We start from the raw sequence: 22210 nt of genomic DNA, 5'->3' as shown, positions 1-22210 counted from the left end.
AAAACGCTGCTGCGAGAACCGTAAAGTAAATATAGAGCAACGGAAAATTGAGGTGCATCGACTCCGCTGCTGTGCTATTTAAAAAGTAACAATTATTATTCCCGACATATTTCGACGACGAAGGCTTCGTTACGCATCGTTTTCTATTCGTCGATCGATTTCGTTTATCGAGTGAAAAATATGAAAACCAATTAAACTCTGAATTTTGTTACCATGACAATTTAAAAATCATTTCTCGTACAACGAAAAGAATGAAATCTTCTTTACGCATATAAAGATCAAATGAACTGCGCGTTGGACATACCCAAACCGGACAGTTGAATTATAGAAATCAACCATGTCCCGACGACTGACCCAGTTAATCACTCGATACCTCGCGACAATCGACACCTTTCCGTGAAAACGAGATAACTGAGAAATCCGATTCGTCGACTGTTCGTAACGGGAAAACGTACAACAAGTCATTCTTACGTAAACACGATACTCCCGCTAATTACTCGCGCTGCGTCGAATGACCTATTTAGTCTCGCGTTCGAGAATCGATGGGCTTTTCACCGCGGAAACGCTCCATATGCATGACCAGTAATTCGAGCAGCAAACGAAAATAAAAATTTCATTCCAAATCGATATCCACTTTCTTCTGTTTAGCGCGTTTGCTCGCTGCACAGATCTCTTTGCCAATCCCGTTTTGCGTATCGGTCGACCTTTATTTATATATTCGCTGCGCGAATGAAATGTTTGGGGCACAAGGTTTAGATCTCCGACCATGTACCACCCATGCGTCAAAGCGTACATGTTTAGTTTACAGAGAAAACACGTGTAACCCTCTATCAAAACACATCGCGTGATCACTGTAATGGCAGCATTGATGTTACAACATTTTCAGAGTAAATTGTTACGTCGACACCAGAGAAAAGCATCGATAGTTCGATCATTAGGTCAAATGAAACGCAAATACAGGATCTGTCTCTGTCTCCGAGTCCTGCATCGTACTACTTGGTCCTGCTTCGATGGTGCGTCCGTCGGCGTCGTCCAGGTCTCTTAAAAAAAAACTCGAACAGGCTTTGCCGTGTCTTCGAGCCTCTCATTCGCTTTCCCGTCTCGTTCTCGTCAAGTTCCTCGAAGCGTGTCCGCGCGGAAAGATGAACGCACGTGACTTAGCGGTCCGATCGTTCGCCAGTCGTAGCGCCATGTTTGGCGATCTCTGCCACGGAGAGAGAGCGAGCCGCGACTCGACGAGGATGGGACTGCTTCCCCTTGAACCAGTAGTGCCGATTCGATCGAGTTTACGCTATCGTTGCTCGGCCTAAACGTACCGCGCGATCGCTAGCCGACAGAGATGGCCCAAGTTCTTAACTAGATAGAAATGTTCAAACCGAGGATCAACAACTTTCGACTCGTACGACCATCCGAAACGGTTACTCGTTAGTCGAGTGGAATTCTGCCCATCTCTGTCATACAAGTAGCCCTCGATTTCACGGGATCAAGATCGTTTGAATGTTTCTCGGCCGATTGAGAGGAGCTTTGACCTCGGTTTGCTCGAGCTTTTCGTCGAGTAAGTTGGAGAACGTGTGCTACGTATTTGCTCAGTTGGCGACAAAGATGAAATTACGATCGCTACGTCTTATCGACTAATCGAGAAAACAGAGAACGCGAAGAACCATCGTGCTATTAAAATTATTTTATCGCAGTCGACACCGTAGCTTGGAATTCTTGGACAATCGTGCATCGGACCATCGGTTAAATTAACCTTCGAACGTTGCTGGCTGATTTCCAGGAACCACAGGACAACACTTGCGAGGAAAAGCAGGAAACCTTCCCTTTCTTTCGACGTACACCACACATCTCGCATGTTTTGCAACCGAATACAACTTAACCGATTACGTCCGATTACATCCACCATATCGATATAAAATACACCGATAGATAGACGGTTTTGTAGTGTACGTACGTGCAAAGTTACTATCAACAGTGTCTACGAAGGCGAGAGAACCATGTTGGAAAGCCTGCGCAATCTCGGTAAATACGGCGACGTGTTCGATAAGACCCGACAAGACGAAAAGATCGTAATCCGAAAAGGGTGGGCCGAGGCTTGAGAACGCTGAAGCCTTCCTCTGTTGCTCGATCCGAATCTCCCGGACACTGGGTGACCAAGTAGCCGGCTACTCGATTTCGAGAGCATCGATCGAACTCTGAATCTACGGCGCAGGGAAACGGGGACCCAGTCGATTGATAGTTGGATGCATTATTCACGAACCGTAATTAAACTCATCGTTCGCGAAAGACGACCACGGCACAAGTTGCCTCTTTGTGTAATTGGTCGTCGAACTTTGATAGAAACGATCCAGCTCGTTTGTTTTGCAAGCAAATCCCTCGCGTTGCTACGCAATACGAACAAAAATATCACAAAAATCACGTATTCGTATAATTTCACGATTCCTTGTAAGAGCGACAAAGATAAAGGAGAAGAGTACCACGAACCAAAAAATTTGAAAAACGCTGGACTAATCATTTTTTCGTCGCTTTGCAGATCGACCGAGAATCAGCGACTCTGAAGAGATGCAGCGGTGTCCATACCTACACGAGATGAAGGAGCGCTTGCTCTCGCAACCAACACCGACGGACAGCCTAGACATGGAGAGGCTCGACGGCACGCCTGTCAAGGAGCCCAATCTGCACAACGATTATCCTGCTCACACCAACCCCGGAGTGATACCTGACCCACCGGAAATGCCGCCAGACTCGCTAATCGGCACGGTCGTCAAGGTACGTTACATCCTCGCGGAGATCTTCGATTTCGTGTAACTCGACGTTTGCGCGATTAACTTGCTCTAACTTTATTAACATCGTTAACATCGATTTTTATCCGAGACTTTGTAGAAATGTTCTAACCATGGTTTTTAGACTAATTTTATTAGATTCGATCGATCGAACGTTTGCGTAAAGTTTTACCACAATCGACGGCCAATGATTCGCGATCGATCCTTGCAAGAAGAAAACATCTTCCACATCCACTGGAAATATGCAACATGTTTTTTTTTGTTTCGTCGTTCGATGGACGGTCCTTGTAAGTTTCTACAACTATCCTCGGTGGTTCGCGACTTCTTTCACGAAACTTTCCAAGTTAGAAGAAACTTTTAGGGAGAAAAGAACGAGACGGTTAGATTATCGAAACGGGATTCGAACTCTAATATTTCTTGCGTCGAATGAGCTTTCGGACGAATCGAGCTATCCGGAAAAGGAAAAATGGTACATTTTTTTCTCCCCCAGGCCAATATTCCGAACCTCTACCCAGCCGAAATTTCTTTCCTCGGCGGGCCATAACTCTAAAGTCTTTAATTTATTGCTTTTAGCTGAATTCCGACGGATATGGCTCGCACACGTCGCCGGCGCACGCGAGACAGCCTCTGGTGCCTCAGAACGCGAATAATCCGCCTCTCTGCCTCGCCCCTACGCACACAGGCCCTGCCACTGGCTCGCTGCCAAAGAACGCAAAGTGAGTACATTCTTACGAGTGCATTCTTAAGATCCTCGGAATGACGGTCTTTATGATGGCCTTTCCGCGTCTCGTCGCGCGCGGAGGATTCTTCGCGGATGTTGTCTAATTGCTTTTATACGCCTCGGTTTTACGCCCAGCAATCGCTGTGAATGCCGCACGGTTTGCATAAACGCGCGCCTCGTCCTCTTTGTTTCACTCTTTGGTGTACACGAAGGCGTTTACGCCTCAATAAAAATAGGACGCGACGAAAAGAGACGCGCAGACGCAGAAGGCAGAAGAAGAAATGGATATGTCGTAACGAGGTTACAGGTTTCAAACGAAAGTATTGCTCGATATTAAACCGACGAGTTAAACTTCCACCTTGCCGCTATTTTCGGTTGTGCTGCACCATGACATACTTTAATCCGAACGAAATTGGCCATACGATGTGAAATGATTCTTTGACAACGATAGTTTTCTCCATTTTAAACGTCGAGGAAATTCGTCTTCTTACCGGCTCGTTAAGAATAGAACGTTGCGTAAACAAACGCGTCGAAGGAAAGAAAAAGTATATGGAAATGATATAATATCGAGGTTAAACGCGATTCACAATCGACCGGCATAATGCGAACCAAGTCGCAACCGATAACGACGTAGTACTTGCTGCCACGTGGAAGTTGGTTATCGTGGCGCGTGTGCTCGGAGAGCTTCCTCCACTTCTCGCGAAAGAGCTCGTGGTAGCCTTTAAGAGGCCTAAAATAACCATCGAGTCGATTCACCGAAGTCAGTTTTACGTTTTACGATGTCGTCACCTGACGGACGCGCAAACATAGTCTCGTGGTACAGGTCGTAGGCATCTGCGTGTTGCGAACCGTATCCACGTGCAAAGCGAAACGTTTATTTTGGGCATCGGGAAGGGCTGTAACGACGCGACGTTCACGAACAGAAATGATCATCGAACGCCGTTCGAAGGAATGTTTACGTCACTTGAAACCATTTTATATAAAAACACATACTTGTAGACAAAATACAAAAATGACCATTTTTCAACCAGTGATATCGTTTAGAAAAACCATGATTTATTTATGCGTTAGCGACAATTACGCCAATAGAAAGAACACCTAGACGTAATTTTTCCGGCACATACTTCAACTATTTCTATCTCCATTGGTCACCGTTTCTGACGTGTCCGTATTCCTAGCACCGTGAGTTACCGCCGTGAATTATTGACAAGTAGAAAGTCGGGAATAAGAGACGTCGATTTAAATCAAATTAACGCTGAACGATAGCGTTGAATTAATTCAAAGTTAAACGTCGTACGTGTTTTAGAGGTACGAGTTCTTGGAATATTCGAAACTGAACTTTTCAAAGGTCCATTTGGAGTGAAATTTCTCAAAAAATTCAAGGTACCTGTTTTTACTGATCTTTCCCCAAGCTCTCGTCCAGTGTTTAGTTCTGGAAGCGCGGAATCGTGGCAGCACTGCCAGCTAGAACTCGAAATCAATACTCGTTGTGCGTGAGTCTGGCTTGTCGCAATCCTTGCAACGCGATATTACAACACGCAAAAAAACGCTGGGAGCACCGATATTGCGCCGTATCGATGACTCGATGCAAATCATCGTCGGGAACGCGATCGATGCTAGTTATTCTTCCTTCAACGATCTTCCGTGACCCGTGTTTCGTCCTCCCTTCGAAACTTGGAAAAAATGTGTCCCTATAGCGTGACACTTTGCATCGCTATCATTCGAGCTGGTTACCGAAATAATCGTAGATTTATCGTAGCCCTCGGTTTCTTTGGCTAGCGTAACCGCACCCGACACGCGAAGACGAGAAGTAAAAATTTTTCGGATAGAGAAAAAAAGGTTGGAGCGGTAAACTATAATTGAGCTCGACGCGGTAGATTCGGTGGACGCTTGCCAAGTGTCTCGATCATCGAGCTGCCAAACGGTCGACGACCTCGACTCGAAAAAACAACCCTGGACATCCATTCGCTACACGCGGTATGGAATCGACTCGTAAATGCAGTTTTCACGAATGTTCGAGGGGAATTCTTTGCCACGAAATAAAATCAACTAATTCTCTTGCTTCAGCTTGAAATCTATGGAACTTGCATAGTGGTTGCTCGTATTTGAACGTTACGCGTGACTGCTAGAGAGAGAGAGAGAGAGAGAGAGAGAAATATAATATAGAAAACAGAACAGAGGAGACAATGGAACTTCTACTCGTATGGGACGCGCAGATTCCGCGTAACGGGGACGAGAGATGATCGGAGAACGCAAAGCATCGGTAATCTTCGAGGAGAGGGGGTGGGGAACACAGATAATCTACGATTCTGATCGTAATCAAGGGTCGATTCCAATCAGCCGATTCGAAAAGCACCGTACGTTCGAGAATTTTGTGGTAGGGTAAGGTTACCGACCTCGGTGCTAGCGTTATCGAGCGGGTCAGTGGGTCGCAGAACGACAGAGCACCCCCTCCCACGACCCTCTACGACCACCCCGTAGCCAGCTTTCCTGCCACCCGTCGTTCCGGATCCTCCCGTGGGAACGCGGCCGAATGTGCGCGCTAGACGGCCCGAGTCTAGAACTTCCGAAGAACGCTCTATCGTTCAAAGAATCGGAGCCTCTCCTTCGTGGAATCGAAAAGAATCCCGCGTTGGAGGATAGATGACACCGATAAAAGAGGTGTTCCGAAAGATGACGGAGAAATGGTACGGAAACGCGATAGGTAGTCGTAGGACCCGCGATTTCCTCGCGAATAGATCGGGTACCACTCGCGAGGAATCGCGTTTATCACGATTAAATTCGCGTAGACAAAAAAGACGGATTCGGAGGTTCCGCGAGACGACGCGGGACGAGTTACCGGGAAAGGGTGCTTCACCGATTCTAGCTAACCGTAGACGGTAACTGCACCCCAGTTGCGTCGAGGACCTCGCACAAAGGCGGCACGTGAATGCATCGATGCCGCGTCTTGAGCATCCACGATGTCCGGGACGCTGAAAATAGATATGAAAGGATATTTAAATAACCCGAGATCGTAGGATATAAATGGAAAGAGGACGTTACCTGAATATTTATTCGCCGTTCATCATCGGGGAGTGCTGAATGAGCGGTCGAGAGCGGCGGAGAGTACGGTGTCTCTTGCGAGATGAACAACTTTCGTCGCGACTTCCGCTGCTCTCCTCTCGTTTTTGTACAATATTTTAAGCATATTCACAGATGAAAATCCTCGCTTAAACTAACAATCGTACCGAATAATTTTTACGCATACGTTTGGTAAACGAAATGGAAGAGAGGAGGACTAGTCCGGAAACCCAGTGGCCGCGATCGGGAAAATAGATTCGCGAATGAAATTGAGCGAGTCGCGGTTGGGTAATCCGCGTACGACTAATCGAGAAAACGACGCCAGGACAGGAACAGGAGTCATCGAGAGTTCCCCGCGGTTACGGGTGGAAATTAAAAGGAACGAAAACGGGGACACGGAGGGTACGAGTAGAAAAAATTCATGACACGACGCGAGATTCCGTTGGGATAAAGGGAGATCCCGGCCGAGGTAGACCAGCCGAGAGGAATCATGGTGGAGGATTCTCGTTGCACGTCCCCGTTGCGCGAGACCACAGGCGGGGCTTGGGGGAAAGCTCGAAGAAGAGCGTCGCGCGTGAAAAGGGGTGAAAAAGACGCGACGCGTCGCGGAAAGGATCGTAAGAAGGAGAAGCAAGATCCCGGCGGTGAAAAAGGGGGCCCGGAAGCGAGAAAGGGACAGCTGAAGAGAGCACGTCGGGACGATATAGAGTGAAAACCGTGGACCGCAATGCGCTTGTGCAAGAAGCTGCCGCTGCCCGGGAAGAGACCTCCCGGCCAGCCTCAGTCTCCGGGATGCTGGGGGCGGCGATCGTGATTCTACCCCCATTTCGTCGTGCTCCGATAACATAGTCCGTCTCACTCGGCCTCTGCCTGTTCGTCCGTCCGTCCGTCGCTCTGATCCATTCCTCGCGGATTAACCCTCGTCGGTTGTGGACGCCTACGGTCGCCACCGTAAGGTAGACTCCCTTTCGGTGTCTCTGTCCCTCTCCTGGTTCCACCGGCCTACGCGTTCTCTCCCTCTCTCTTTCTCTGCTCCTGTCTCCTCTCCGTGTGTCTCCGTTGGTCCCCTCTCCTCTCGTCCCCTAGACTTCCCTTTTCTCTCACCGACCTTCCATCCTCTATCCCTTCTCCGTTTCTACGCTTCACACCCTTTTCCGCCGAACCCTGAGTGCAGTCACCGCGAGAACCTTCGGGCAACCGCCTCTGCTAGCAGGTGAGCACTTTCTTGGTCGCGTATACTGGTCGGTTCGTTGGTCCGTTCGTTGGCACGCTGGGTACGACGTTCGTCGGGGTGTGCATCGCACTTGGCTGGTGATCGCAGCCGCGCGTCGCCCATCGCCCGTCGTGGTCGTGGTCGTGGTCGTGGTCGTGGTCGTGATCGTGGTCGTCATCAGTCACCGAAGCGAGAGTGCTCGATCCTCCCAGGGCTCAGGTTCGGTCGTGTGCACGGAATTTTCCATTAGCTCGTTCGACCAAGTGCGCGGGATCACAGAGAGAGAGAAAACCTTTGGGGTTGGCCCAGCTTCGTTCCTCTCGCTATTCTCCTTTCCCACAACAGTAGCTAGCTCTTGTCTCGTTCTTCCGTTCGGATCGACTATCTCGCGCTTACCCTTCGTCTTCCATTGATGGCATGCTCGACGCTCGATTCGCGCAAAGTCGAATCCTAAAACCTGACTGGGGTGTCCCTTTCTCAACAAATTTTCCATCAAGCAGAAAACTGCGCCGCGTCTTTCGTTGCGTATAATCGCGCTGTTTGCGCGAATCGGTAGCATTCGGAGACTCGAAACGAATGTTTCGGTGGAGAACGATCCAAGTGTATCGATAACGAGTTCTCGGTCCCCGTTCAAGTCCTATGCTCCTTCCAAACCCTAGATTCTTCACCAGACGAGGTAGACGGAAACGCGAATTCCATCGAAAGCGCAGAATTAGCTGCGCTTCGTGCGCGCTCCTCGGCGAACAAAAAACCCGTAGGAACGAACGCGCAGGCGTGATCCGCGGAATCGAATAAACAGAGAGCAACAATTCGGGAGAGAGTTTAGACTCCTGCCCTCATTTTCGAAAGCGGTGTCTTCGAGTCTGCTCGACTACTTTGAAATTCTTCTCGAGGGCAAAACCGTTCTCGCAACGCGAAGAATAGTTTCGAAAGGGAGGATCGAACTCGCTCGTAATTTCGTTGGAACGTCGAAGGTTGTTTCAGACGTTCGCCAAAATGGCGGTCGTGGCGTAATCGAGACTGTTCGGTCGCGCCACTCGTCGATAATCGCGCGCTAGTTTTTCGGGTGCGAGTCCCAGTCGTGTCTTTTGCCGATCGTTAGGGCCCGTTGCGAGAAGACAAGGAATCCGCGATGGTGGGTGGAGGTGATTGCAAGGTCGCCACGGTGGAGGTCGAGGCTGCCGCGGTGGACAACACGGCGACGCTTCCTGTGACCAGGCCTTTGAATCCGCAAAATTCACCACCGAACGTGCAGGACAACGCCGAGAAGAACAATGCGGCCAATAAAGAGATGGAGCTGAAGAACGTGCGGTCCACCCCAGCAAAAAAGTAAGAGCGGTAGTAAACCTAGCACCTCGAGGATACGGTACCCTTTCTTCTTTCATTCTAGTATTCTCGTATTCTCGATATATGATTCGCGCATCGATAATCAAAGGTCCCGAATATCAAACGTACGCGAGACGGCGAGTACACCCGGAGAAATGGGAGTAGGTCAAGACTCCACTTGACCGGAACTGCTACGTAATCTGCGCGCTAACGAACCGGTTACAGCTTAGGGGCGCACTCAAGTTCCGACTTTCCGCTTTTGTATTGCCGAGAACAAACTAGAGGACAATGGGAGCCAGCGGTGTTTTTGGATGTAATTAGAGAAACGTAAATACTGATCGCGGGGTAACCGGGTCGTTGTTCCGCGAATTCCTCTTCGACCGCTTTTTTCACGATGGATACACGGTGTCTACGAACCACGTTTATTCGAATGATACATAAGAAAAGAAAAGAAAATTTGTAATCGTAAATTGGATATAATCGAAATTGTAATTTTTATTCAACGAGTAGCGGATAAAAGGTTGTCAGTCTTTTATTTGTTGTACAAAATTAGCATCCGAATGAGAATTTCATCCACCTCTGACTATAGCTGGCGGAATTTCGACATTTCGTCGTTGAATAGCGAAACGAGCGTCGCGCGATGTCGTGATGTCTTTTACGGTGGAAAGCGATCCGGATTCGAACATCTGACGCATCTGAAAACGGACGTCTGTTGCGCGACTTCCGCTCGGAAACCGGTCGAGTAGACGCGCGTAACGATTTCCAGTCGCGGTTCATCTAGTGCCGTCCTTTCCGTATAGCAGGTTGCATTTATCACAGTCACGCTTTTCAACGCATACGCCCGCCGCCAGAGGAAAGAAGCGAGGGACGAGGAACATCGAACCGTCTGCTCGAAAACGACGCGCGTTACGCGCCGCTATGATAAACGAGACGCGAGAAGCGTTTCAATAGCTCCAAGGGAATGAAAACGCTTGTTTCGTAATGCAGGGTATTAAAAGATACATCGAGGGTATAAAATGAAATTTGAACGCGCGCGGAAATACTTTTAGCTTCGAGTCTGGTTTCTGCGTATCGGTACTCCAGCGGAAAACTTTACGAAAGCCTAACGATTTGCGTTTGGTTTGTACGACAGGGTAACACAACAGAGGTCGTCAATTTCGGATACATCTCGCGAATCAATAAACAAATAGCAAACTATGGTTTCGACCGATCAACGGTAATTATGGGGAGGTAGAAATAAATAGACGACACTTATCGTCCTCGTGACCTTTACGCCTCTTTTTCACGGGATATCTTTTACGTTTGTCGGGGAACGGAAGCGAGGGGTGGAATCGTCTCGTCTGCGTTTCTATTCGCGACGAGCTTCGTTAGTTGCGACGCGCTGGCTATGAACCGTCTTGCGTCTACTGTGCATTACACGCGGCCCCGAGTTATGCACTCGCGCACGTACACCACCTACTACCCCGCGTTGAAAGAAATAACTAACCGACCGAGTCTGTGTCCACGAACGAATGGAAATCATTCTCGAGAAAGAATCGAGGAAGTGGAGCGTGAACGTATTTCGAGTCGAGAAGGGACGGTGTGGTTTATCTTCGATATATCGAGCGTCGAGGAGAGAGCCCGTCGAGCGTTAACCGTAGGGCGCGACGACACCTTTTTCATGGAAATTGACGAACGCGCATAACAAAACCGTGAAACGTAACGAGGATCCTCCTTTCGAACGTAGTCTTGTTATTACGACGTCGTGGAATGCTCGCGTTAGAACAAATCTTGCCGATTATTTCACTCGATTCAAATATCGTATAGATTATTAAAAATATAAATACTTTGAAGGAAAAAAAGATATCTGCATCGGTAGCACCATAACACGCCAACTAGTTTTCCCGTGCTTTGTAATTTATTAATATCGATCGAGTGGCAAAGTATGACAGTGATACGGCGCGAGCGGTCTGTGCACGCAGAACGGCCAAGCAATACCTTCTCAAATTACACAGTCGCAGTCGCAATTGCATTAACACGGACTGAAGGCGAAGCTTCGTCGACGTCGGTCTAGAGTCTAGACGCTGAAACAAGACAGTGTTACGGGCCTCGTGAACGCGGACTGCACATACCTTCGTCAAACGAGGAACACGAAACGCTAAGAAACGATCCGTGACAACGCCGTTGCCGAAAATAACGTTAAAGCGTTGTCCGAAAATTCTCGTCGAACGAACTGTGCAACGCAACGCAACGCGATGCATGGACCCGATGCATTACCAAGGAGTAATTATTTATTCCCGATCTTTTTCGAATACGTTTAATCTTGATCGTGAAAATTAAGCAGCACAAGAGTTAAAGAGGAAACAATAGATACGTCCGGAAACCGCGAGAACGATCTCTAGGCTCGTGCGAAGAATACGCCGTGATTGGATGCGACGGGGAGAGCGAAATTCGACGAGAGAATACAGATGAGGCGGGGGTGAGTCGAGAGGGCGAGGTACAGAGAGAAAGACCAGCGGCTGGAAGTAGGTACTTCGAGATATCGACCAGCAACCTGGTTCGCTCGGAGTCTGTGCTACCCGACGCTGTTTCCACTTCTGGCCGCTTTTCTCCTTCAAAAGTGGAGAGAAAAAAGGCCATGCTGGGACACCGCTTGGTTCTTTCCCATCGCTGCGACAACTTGCAGAAACTTTTCGTCCCTCGGGCTGTTCATGCAGCGTATCGCTAGCCGCCTCGCGCGTTACGCCCGACACCGATGGCAATCATATTTTATGGGGAAACGGTTTGAAAAAGACTTTGCGATGATTCGAAAGACGTACGAGTATCGACACATCGACTCGATAACGCGGATAGCGAAAGCTCGCGCTTTCTAATTCGACGACGCGATTAACGCGAAGAACTGGTTCTCCGAGGTTGACGCGGTTAGCAACTAAATGAAAACCAGTTTCTGCGAAATGAAATTGTTGTTTTCGGTAATCGGTACTGGCACGGTCTTGCGCGCCAGTGGACCGTATGTCGCGAAAAACAACTCGCACGCGAGCAAATTTCATTTCTCCGTTTTCGAGCCATTTGGCGCCTGTACCTAGACGCGATAAACGTATTTTTTCTTTCGTCTAGAAACGTACACAAAAGTGCATCGATTACGTGACACGGTGATCTAGAAGTTATGAAAAAGACAACCGAGAGACAATAGGAAGTCGTCGAAATATCAACGGTCACGATACAAAAAATACCAACGCGAAGAAAAATCGAATTTCTGCTAGCGTCACGCTAAATATCCTTTGTCCAGGGCCGATAATTATCGAAGAAGAAAAAATACCTGACAAGAGTGTACAGGCTCGTGCGGAAAACAATAAAGTCTGCGCCCCAACCCCTGAAATGCCAGCGTGACAAAGGGTGGTTAAGCCCTTCTCGACGAAGATGCACCGTACGGCCGCCGAGCCCCTGATATCCCCGGTGCCAGACGTCGCAACGCGGCTGCAATTGCAACGCGAACGTCGCTCTAGCGGATTTCGGAACATTTTTTCCTCCCGTTTCCCTCGTTGTTGCACGCTCGTCGGCGTCGTCCTCGTCTTGTTCCGTTCCATCGATAGAGAAATATATCCGGTCTCTCTCTTGCGATTAATTGCCGAGACGAGATCGGGCCAACGCACAGAGCTCTGCTCCCCTTCGCCTACCGTAAATTATCGATTCCGAGACCTAACCTTTAACGAGAAAAAGCACAGCCGACGAACAGGAAGAGCAGAGTTCGTTCGAGAAACGTCGAAGCGTTAACGACCATCGCGTCGCTACGCCGACGGTCTCCTCGACGCGGCATCGACGGATTCAAATCAACGTTTCTCGTTCAGAGTTCCGCGGCGACTACCACCGATTTAAATTAGCGAGAAGAGAGATCGAGAGAACACCGCGGTGAAAACTGTGAAAAATCGACGAGTTCCCTTGCTCGCGGTTCGACATCAAAAATAGAATCCTGGTGGATCGAGAACTGTGTCCAGCGGCAGCCAGTCGACGCTCGTGAATAATCCCGACACGACGCCGTCGCGGTCCGATCTATTCTCGTGTCTGCGAACGAATTAAACGAATTGCCTACGAGCAAATGTTGAAACGATTCGAATAGGTACATTCCAGTACCGGAGAACGGAACGGTAGAGTCACCGATAGTTTCCGAGTGTAAACACGTGGAATTCGTCTCCGCGAACACTAGCGATGGATGTGGAAATTGTGCCGATCATGGAGAACAACGCGAACAGAGTCGAGGGACTGCTCAGACACGGCAGTAGGGTACAAATAGTTCGGAAGACACGGTGAGAAACTAGAATTCTTGTCCAAAAATTTTAAACGGCCAGATGATTGGTCAGCCGAGACTGCGAGAACGGCGAGGAAGCTAGGAACGAAGGCTTCGCGGCCCTGCATAATCAAAATTATCGACAAGGATTACAGCGATGTTACCCTTTAAAGATTCGAATTCGCGAGAGCTGTTTGCGTCGGTTTATATTCTTTTTCTTTCGACTTGCAGAACGTCGCTGTTCATTATCATGAGTTTCATCTACGCGAAGCTGCTGGTGGTGGTGTGCATCGCTTACGTGATAAGCGAGGTGGTCACGCACAAGTTGCCGCTCTACTACTACGAGGGTTTCTTCACGTATTTGTACGGGGTTAGCATCTTGTTCCTCCTGTACGTCTTCTGCTTCCTACTGCAAGAAAGCGCTTGCTGCGCCAGAGGAAGCGATTCGCCGCCGCCGCCTCCGCGGCCGCCAAAACCGCCCAAAGAGCCCAAAGACAAGAACAAGAAGAAAGACAAGAAGGACAAAGAGCAGAAGGCCGCCAAGGCCAAGAAAGAGTACCAGGTTCGTTGTAATCTCCTTTCTTACACCGCGATCAAAATACATCGGACGCTGTAATTATTATAAAATGATCCGATTTATCTTCTTCCCGTTAAACAAAATTCTCAGAAGCGATCTACTTTTCGAGGCGCAAAAGCGAGAAGATCCCCTTAATAATTATAGATATCTCGGACAGTTACTAATTTTGTATTCGCGAACGATTTTCGTGGCCACGACGATACTCCATTTTACGCGATGTGTATTTCGGTGCGAGCGAGTATCGAGCCGATGCCGATGATGCGATTTTAAAAGAGACGCTTTCGGCGCTGAGGCAAATGGGTTAGCTCGTGTCCTCGTCGAGGGCGTATCAAAAGTCACGTGCTATGGATCCCCTCGTTCGAAACTCGGCAGTTTAGTCCTTGTTAAAGTTTACTCGGCTTTTCGACGTCGAAGCGGTAATTACGAAATTAGTCCGACTCGTGTAATTTGACGACCCGACGGTCTTTGAGCACTGTCGGAAATTAACGACGAGGTTGAAAAGAAAAAAACTGATTCAGGATGCGGCCGATGTCGAGGCTGGAGTGGCCACTCGAGCTTTGCGAAAGCGAAAGACTTCGCAAAACGATCAGAGCCATGGAAGTTTCTTCTTGAGAATCGGGGCAATAGGTGAGACTTTGTCCCGATTTATTATTCACGTTTAACCTAACGTTGATATATAAACGTACCTTTTAATTTATCGTTAATTATTGTACTATATGTTTTTCCATTTTATCCTTTTCGAGCATGTACGTTTTGCTCCCTGTAATTTATTTACTCGTCCTTAATCGTTGCAACCATGTTCTCTCTTTTCAAACCTTTTTTCGTATTTCTCCGTCAGCTTTCGGCTTGGGTACCATGGTCTACAACGGTTTAGAGTTCGGTACCTTCTTCGAGGTACCACCGACTTCACCGTGTTACCAAATACTCCAAGGAGTCAATCCGGTTCTACAGATGATCTTCACCTTTATGCAAATGTACTTTATCTTCATGAACTCAAGGGTAGGTAATTCGATTAGCTAGCGTTCAAGGCAGCGATCATCTTGAGAAAAGATTTTTAAAAGGTTTGGTTTGATTTGGTTTCGTTTCCTAGCTAAACATTCACCGCTTCAAAGTGATTGCGCGTTTCGGCCTGATGCACGTTGTCGCAACTAATCTTTGCGTCTGGATCCGCACCCTCGTATTGGAGAGCATCAAAGAGATCACGAAGCACCATCAGAAAATGGGACAGTTCGAAGCAGGCATACTCGGTTAGTTTATCGCAAGGAAAACGAACTCGCGCTAGTTATTACTTTCTTTTGTATTTATTTGTTTAACGTCTGTATCTCGTATTCCAGAGAGCATCAAGCAACACTCTATGCGAAACGCTGCAGCCATATTGGGAACGGCGCCTCGGGATCTGTCTCTTTTACGCGAAGCTCCATTGACCGCCACGAGGTCGTCAACTTCACCTGCTTCGATAGTTACAAGCACGACCGCCGCCTCGTTTGGTCGACTGATGAGAACGACATCGAGAGCGATCGCGAGGGCCGTTACGACGCCGACGACGACAACTACGACCGACTGGATCCCTCCGTCTACAACGACTACCACCACCTCCACCACCACCACCTCGACACCCTTGCCCAATTTAACCGCGACAACGGCAACCACCTTGTCCACTCTCTTAACCTCGTTGATTCCGAAAACGACCACCGAGGAACGGACCACTCCGACTACCACCGCTACCACCACTACCACCACTTCTACCACTACCGCCGCTACCACCACACCTTTGAAAATGTTCTCGTCTTTCTTCTTGGAACAGTTCGATGCTCCGCAGATGGACAGCCAAGAGGAGGTACGAAATTCACAGTTTTCGTTTGAACCTAGAACCTGGTTTCTCTAAAACAATCGTACTTTTGCCGCGACACAGGTGCAGCAACTGCTCGACGCGAGCAATCGCACCAACAGCAGCGACTTCTGGAACAGCCCGCACTTTGGAGGCATCGCGGCAGCCTTGACGGACGAGGAGATCGCATCGAATTCGTGCGGCCGAGTCAACATCATGGGAACCATAGTTCAAGACGCGGAACCGTATCTGTTCCCGTTCATCATCGAGTACAGCCTGATCGGGGCAGCGGTGATTTACGTGATGTGGAAACACATCGGGCGACACCCGCGTTGGCCCCATCAGGTGGAGGCCGATCTGGAACGACGTCTCGAGGCCATGCTGTCTCGTAGAGCCGTTGCTTTGGCCCACGCAGGTAATTATTCGTTCGCGTCTATAAATTTGCAGCATTGTCTACGCGTCGAACGGTTATCCGCAGAATTGCACGTGCTCGTAGATCCAAGAGGTCTACATTTTTAAATTTAAATTGCCGCGAAACTTTGAATCGTAGTCCTCGCTAGTCGCGATATCGTACAGTATCGGTAGATGGTTCGAATCCCTGTCTAGTTTCACTCGTGATTTCATTTACGCGAACCACGCCCTCGAACCTATCGAATCGAACCCTCAAGGATATCGAATATGTTTGCGAACGAACGGTACGGCAGCTTCGAGTAGCACTCGACGCGTTGATCGGAAATTATCACTAAAAACTGCTCTCAACGCGAAAACTAGGTCACACAAGGGTGGACTGTGTAGGAGCGAGCAAAGGACTGTTCTTCGGCCTGCTGCTGTTGGTCGGCTCTCTGATATGCCTGATTCTCTTCTTCGTGCTGATCCATCATCCAGACTTCGGTCTCGTCGCTATTTACCTGGCGGACGTGTCCCACTGCGTGCTGATGGTGCTATCGATCGTGGCCATAATCGTCGGCTTCATCCGAGTACAGAGCTTGAAATTCAAGGCGGAAGAGCAGAGCGACCTGAACGACATCTTGCTCCGCGTGTCTGGGTTCGGACTGTTCGTCTACGCGGTGTTTAGCGTGATCGCTGGCTCGTTGGCGGCGTTCACCCACGAACCCAACCTGCTGGTGATGCTGACCGGACTCTTGTCGGTCGCACAGGTGATCCTTCAGATGCTGTTCATCGCGGACGTGTCCCGCAGGAGGGTCCACCTGCCCGAGCACGATCGCAGCAAGCCAGGTCGACAGGTGGTCACTTTCCTGCTGATCTGCAACCTGACCATGTGGGTGATCTACACGTTCGAGTCTCAGAAAGTGATGGCGAACCCGGTGCAACTCGATTTCTACGGATTCCTCGCTTGGGCTATCGTGCAGAGGGTTACTCTGCCGCTGTGCATCTTTCATAGGTTCCATAGCGCGGTCACGTTCGCGGAGATATGGAAGACCAGCTACAAGGCGCGCCTCGAGTAGACGATCAACATCGGCCAACCTTTCGTCGGGATCAATGGTCCGGAGTGATCGTCGCGAACAGAATCGACAGAGATCGAACGACGGGACCGAGGTTTCCTCTCGACGACTCGAACATTCCTCGGCTACGCGATCGACTTGGAATCGATCTCGAATCTCTGTCGAACGCGACACCGAATAGAGGATACCAACAGGTAAGAGGAGGATCCGAAGATCGTTCGAGGATCGTAGGAGAATTCCGGGCCAGTTTGCACGTTCTTACGAAGCGTCCGAACCAGGACACTCGAGAGATCACGATCGAGTTTGCAAACAACACGATCGACAACGAAGACGGGTTGATCCGATGGGTTCTCGTCGAGGAGAGATCGGGAAGACGCAGGTATCGAACTTGCGTCCACCAAGTCGAAGGTATTCGCGATGACAAACGCGAAGCCAGAGAGAATCACGAAGCGTCGTTTTGTTCTTCTTCATTTTTTTTTGTTTACACGCTTTCTGTTTGGTTCTCGGTTCTCTTTGCTTAGAGCAGCTTGGACGTTGCTTCCCTGATCGGTAATTGAGACGAGAGAGCACGAATTGGGAGGGAACAGGTCGGATTTACAATCACCGAGAAACAAGAATCATCGAATCGAGGTGACACGAAGCAAACGTTCATGCGTCGCTACGACGAAAGATTCGACGCGATATTATACGTGCGATACACCAATTCGCAAAAAACAGGGCCCATTTCCTTTCACCGCGTTTACTCACCTTTTACGATCTTTATATACTGCCGCCAAATTTTCTACTTTTATATATTATATATGTACCTTTGCCCCATCGTGCATCGAGAACATCGTTGAAAATAATTCTCTAAGTAACGCTCTTCGAAGCGTCGAAACATCTCTTTTCGAACGTCTCTCCTACCAAGGATATTCCAAACGACATTCACCGATTGTTGGAACAACGGTTCCGAATCCATAAGATTTGCAGCTAGAAGAGAGAAAACGCCAAAGTCGATTGCAAACGTTCTCGGATAAACGAAGAATGGACGGACTTCCGAAGGAATCGCATCGTTAGCGAACGAATAGGTTCCGCGTTAGCTTTAGGAGGAAAGCCGTGAAAAGCTCTTTCTTAGCGGAAAGAGAAAACGAGAAGAGGCGGGCTCGATGCAGGAACAGGGTACAAGTTTCGTTGCGCTGCGCGTTCAAGCAAGTCGACATGATGTACTTTTTTGGTCTCGCGAACGATCTGTTTTGTTCTCGCGAGTAAGAGAAATGGTGAATGAGAGACGAAACCTGTCCGCTCGTTACCGGCGAATCGGCGAATCGAAAATCGAATCCGAACCGGAGAGGAAAATCGCCGACAAACCGTATCGTACGATAATGGATGTCGGATAGAGGTATTCGACAAACTTAGGCCACGCGTTCGGTAGCTTATTCCGAACAAAAAGAGTCGCTTACCTCGTATTTATATTTTGCTCGGAATGATTCGATAAACGCGTGGAAGAAATTTGCTGAACATCCCAACGGACATCCTATACGTATTCTGATGTTCTTTCTCGTCACGTGCTGCAAAGTACAAAATCGTTTCTGACTTTTAGAAACTTTTATCGATACACTCTTTCGACGTCCGCGGATAACGAATGTTCGCGTACAAACGAAAGTGTCACGGAAACGAGAGGATAGAGGCAGGAGAGACAAGTAAAACGTCGATGAAGAGACGAACAAGTAGTAGTTGGTATGATCGTCGCGTAACGAACAGACGCGGATCATCGTGTATAGAAGGTAGAGTACCTTTTTTCCATTTTTTATTTCAAAAAGCCCCAAACACCCAGGGGACAATGATGTACCACGGATGTAGATTTTATCGCGAGAATAACAGATTATAGGAATAAGAAACGAAAAATATCGTAAACGGTTTTAAGATGGACGAAACAAGAAGATTAAAAGATGATGAAATTATAGCCGGCACACAGGTAGTGAATCTCATACGCACACATTCACACACTCCCACACTCCCACACACACAGACACACGAGCCATTCATTCAAGATAATTATTATTACCATTATCGATTAGCGTGTAAGCCTATCCGAAAAACAGAAAAAAAAACAAAGCGATAGATCGACCTTTCGCGTTTACTTCGCTACGAATGTCGTGCGAAAGTTTTTTCCAATCGAACGTACATACGTACCTAGCGTTTGGAGTCGAAATATTTTAATTCTTAGACGTCTGTATAGGTGAGAGTTGGGGGAGTGAACAGGAGCAGGAAAAAACAAGGGACGAAGTTGCGAAACTGATATACATAAAAAGTAAACTATACATAAGTGTAATCTGAAACAACATTATTGAAAACAAAGAAATGGCAACACGATATATGTATAAATAAATTGATATATATATATATATAGATAGATATATATATACATATATATAAATATAAATACGAATACGGAGATCTTTTATTAATTTTGATGTGAGCAACTGTGAGAGAAACGATGACGAGTGCAAATATGTAAATAACGATGCACAGAATATTATTGTTCAGCAGAGCCTGTCTATGAAATGAAAGCGACTGCGTTGCGAGTACTGTCTTCGAGGAGGTCACGATCGAAAGGGGTGCGTCCGTTTCCCTGAAATTGTGATTCTTATCGAAAATTCGAAACGGAGAGTGCAAGGGAAAGTCGCGAACCGTTGCAAATTCCCTTTGTTAATTCCGTCGTCGAATAAACGATCGCTAATTTTGTTCGTTCAAGGTCGATTAGCTATAGTTCGCACCCCTTTGCCTCCCAGTCCCTCGTTTCGAGCACCAAAACCGCGAGACGAGTTCGTTGATCTCAAAATCAAAAATAAAATGCGGAGGGCTGAGTTTTTTCGCTGCTCCGCGACCGAGGAGAGCCTGACGCGTGAAAAAATCCGTTCAAAGAAAACCTTAGTTAACGAGGCACTGCCACACAGGACCAACAAAAGTCGAACGCAAAAGGTAGCAGCCAAAGGACGAAAAAGAAGAGGAGACGAAGCGAGGAGGAGACAAAGCACGCGCAAATGCAAAGAGGGAACCAAATATACCCTGCCAATCACCGAACGTGTGATAGAGCGAGAGAAAATGAAAATGTTTACCCTTCCATGTTTACCGTGTGTGTGTGTGTGTGAGAGAGAGTGGGAGAGAGGGAGTGGGGGAGAGAGCGAGCGAGCGAGAGAGAGAGAGAGAGAGAGAGAGAGAGAGAGAGAGAGAGAGTGCGCGAGCGACGTGCGCGAGCGACGTGCGCGAGCGACGTGCGCGAGCGACGTGTTCGTTTTTATTCGGCAAACAACGTCTTTGTATACTCTGCCCGTGTACTAGAGAACAGTGGGATCATGGTTCTTGTATATGTACATCAGTATCTCGATAGTAGCCGTAAGCCTATCCAATGAGTCGCGGATTTGCTGAGAATTTTGCGCGAACGTTCGATGCTCGAATGCTTTACATGGGAGAATCGGAAGAAAATCGAAATTCGTCCAATTGCTTTACCGTGAACTGTACGATTCCGAGTCGCGCTGAAAAACGACGGACAAAAGTCGAGAAAAGAAGGCAAATCCGCGACGCGTCGTCGTCATTTAAACATTACGTAGTGAGTTTTCGATGTCTTCGAGCATAATTACAGTTTGTACACATTACACAATACGCGCGCACAACCGACATACTTCGCGGCTCCGTCGAATCGACAGGATAACACTGGAGAACGGAGATCTCGCGAGAGCGAGAAACACTTAGGACGCTGGGTTCAGAATGCAGGACACAATGGATAAAACTCTTTACAAATTTACATATTGTCGTGTAAGCAGTTTTTCGAAGTCGAGTAGCGACGATACGAACCGTAAAACTCGTAAATTCGCTCGTTCATCGATTCCCATTTTGATTGTATAACGTTAACACGTCGTTTCATTGTAATCCGTTGGGGCGGCACGCTACGGTGCCGCCGTAATTTGTAACGATATACGATTATATTGGTTAATAAAAGTTATCTAGATGTACTTTGCATTTTTTATATCTTCCTCCAACGTTCGACTTTGAGAACGATTCGTTTTCCAAAACGATTATTTAGAAATGATACGCGAACAAATACTTTGATTATTTTATTTGGATTTTGGATGCTGTTACTTACGTCATCCAATCGCTGTGAAATCAAATGGCGACAAACCGAACAAACGAATGCATTTACAACCATCGTCATGTACCTACGATGGTTAACCCTTATCGAGCGAAGGTACATACAGTGTACAGAATTCTGCACAAGGTAAAAGCTACGATAATTCTGATTACGGATTGCAACCAAACGCGGAAAAAATATCCGAAATCACATACTCCTGAATACCAGTCAATTAAATAAGGAAAATTGACTACGTTCGAAAGACTCGTACATGACAATCTTGTACGACGATTAAGAGTATCCTACCGCTAAAGTTAGTTCCGTCGATCGTCGATAGATGGCGCAACGAGATCGCTAGCCGGCGAGGATCGAGATCTTCCGGAAGTTTACGATACCGCTAAAAGAATATGATCGCGATGCAACGTTACGGTGACTTGAAACAATTTGTCAAAAATTATACGAAACCCATAATTAAGGTAAGATAGAAACCACAACGAACGAACATAAAAAATTCCGAACGCGGTTCAAGAAGCCAAGGCAACCAAAGATACGCATGCTCGCGACACGCGAAAATCCTTTGCACGCGCAGCTTTGCTTCTTGGTCTTTACGCGGGTTAAATCGAGCGGAAAGCTAGAAGGCATTGTAAAACGGACCAGGAAATAACGGGGACCGTGTGGATTCCGAAACAGGAAACCGAGGACCGGATCGAACAAGGGAACGGGCCGTAAAATAGCAGTCGAACAGAAAGAAAACAAAAGAGAAAGCCACGGGGAGAATACATATGGATGCGTGGCCTTATCGACGACAGAAGAAGAGAAGCGTTCACGGTGAAGAAGCTGCTTGAGAACGACCGGTAAACAATTAGTCGC

The 22210-nt window shown here is 47.9% G+C and overlaps 1 protein-coding gene across 12 annotated transcripts in view; it reads left to right on the top strand.

Moving 5' to 3' along the window:
- The window catches only part of LOC128873293 (proton channel OtopLc), a 30385-nt gene extending 9161 nt beyond the window's left edge, over positions 1–21224 (top strand). For 4 of the 12 annotated variants that reach the window (XM_054116770.1, XM_054116771.1, XM_054116764.1 and 1 more), the window contains exons 2-10: positions 2531–2766; positions 3354–3496; positions 13596–13926; positions 14460–14568; positions 14780–14940; positions 15032–15188; positions 15276–15778; positions 15854–16184; positions 16541–21224. In XM_054116770.1, the coding sequence (XP_053972745.1) occupies positions 2560–2766; positions 3354–3496; positions 13596–13926; positions 14460–14568; positions 14780–14940; positions 15032–15188; positions 15276–15778; positions 15854–16184; positions 16541–17235 (2637 nt within the window). In that variant the 5' untranslated portion in view covers positions 2531–2559 and the 3' untranslated portion in view covers positions 17236–21224. Of the gene's footprint in view, positions 1–1293; positions 1556–1836; positions 2020–2530; positions 2767–3353; positions 3497–7296; positions 9104–11371; positions 13384–13595; positions 13927–14459; positions 14569–14779; positions 14941–15031; positions 15189–15275; positions 15779–15853; positions 16185–16540 lie in introns of those variants that run through there. The other 8 variants (XM_054116767.1, XM_054116769.1, XM_054116765.1 and 5 more) reach the window with 8 other exon arrangements.
- The last annotated feature ends 986 nt before the right edge of the window (positions 21225–22210 follow it).

This window comes from Hylaeus volcanicus, chromosome 3 (genome assembly GCF_026283585.1).
Source record: "Hylaeus volcanicus isolate JK05 chromosome 3, UHH_iyHylVolc1.0_haploid, whole genome shotgun sequence".
NCBI lineage: Eukaryota > Metazoa > Arthropoda > Insecta > Hymenoptera > Colletidae > Hylaeus > Hylaeus volcanicus.
Note: the sequence above shows the minus strand (reverse complement) of the source record. Positions and strands in the feature narration are given on the sequence as shown.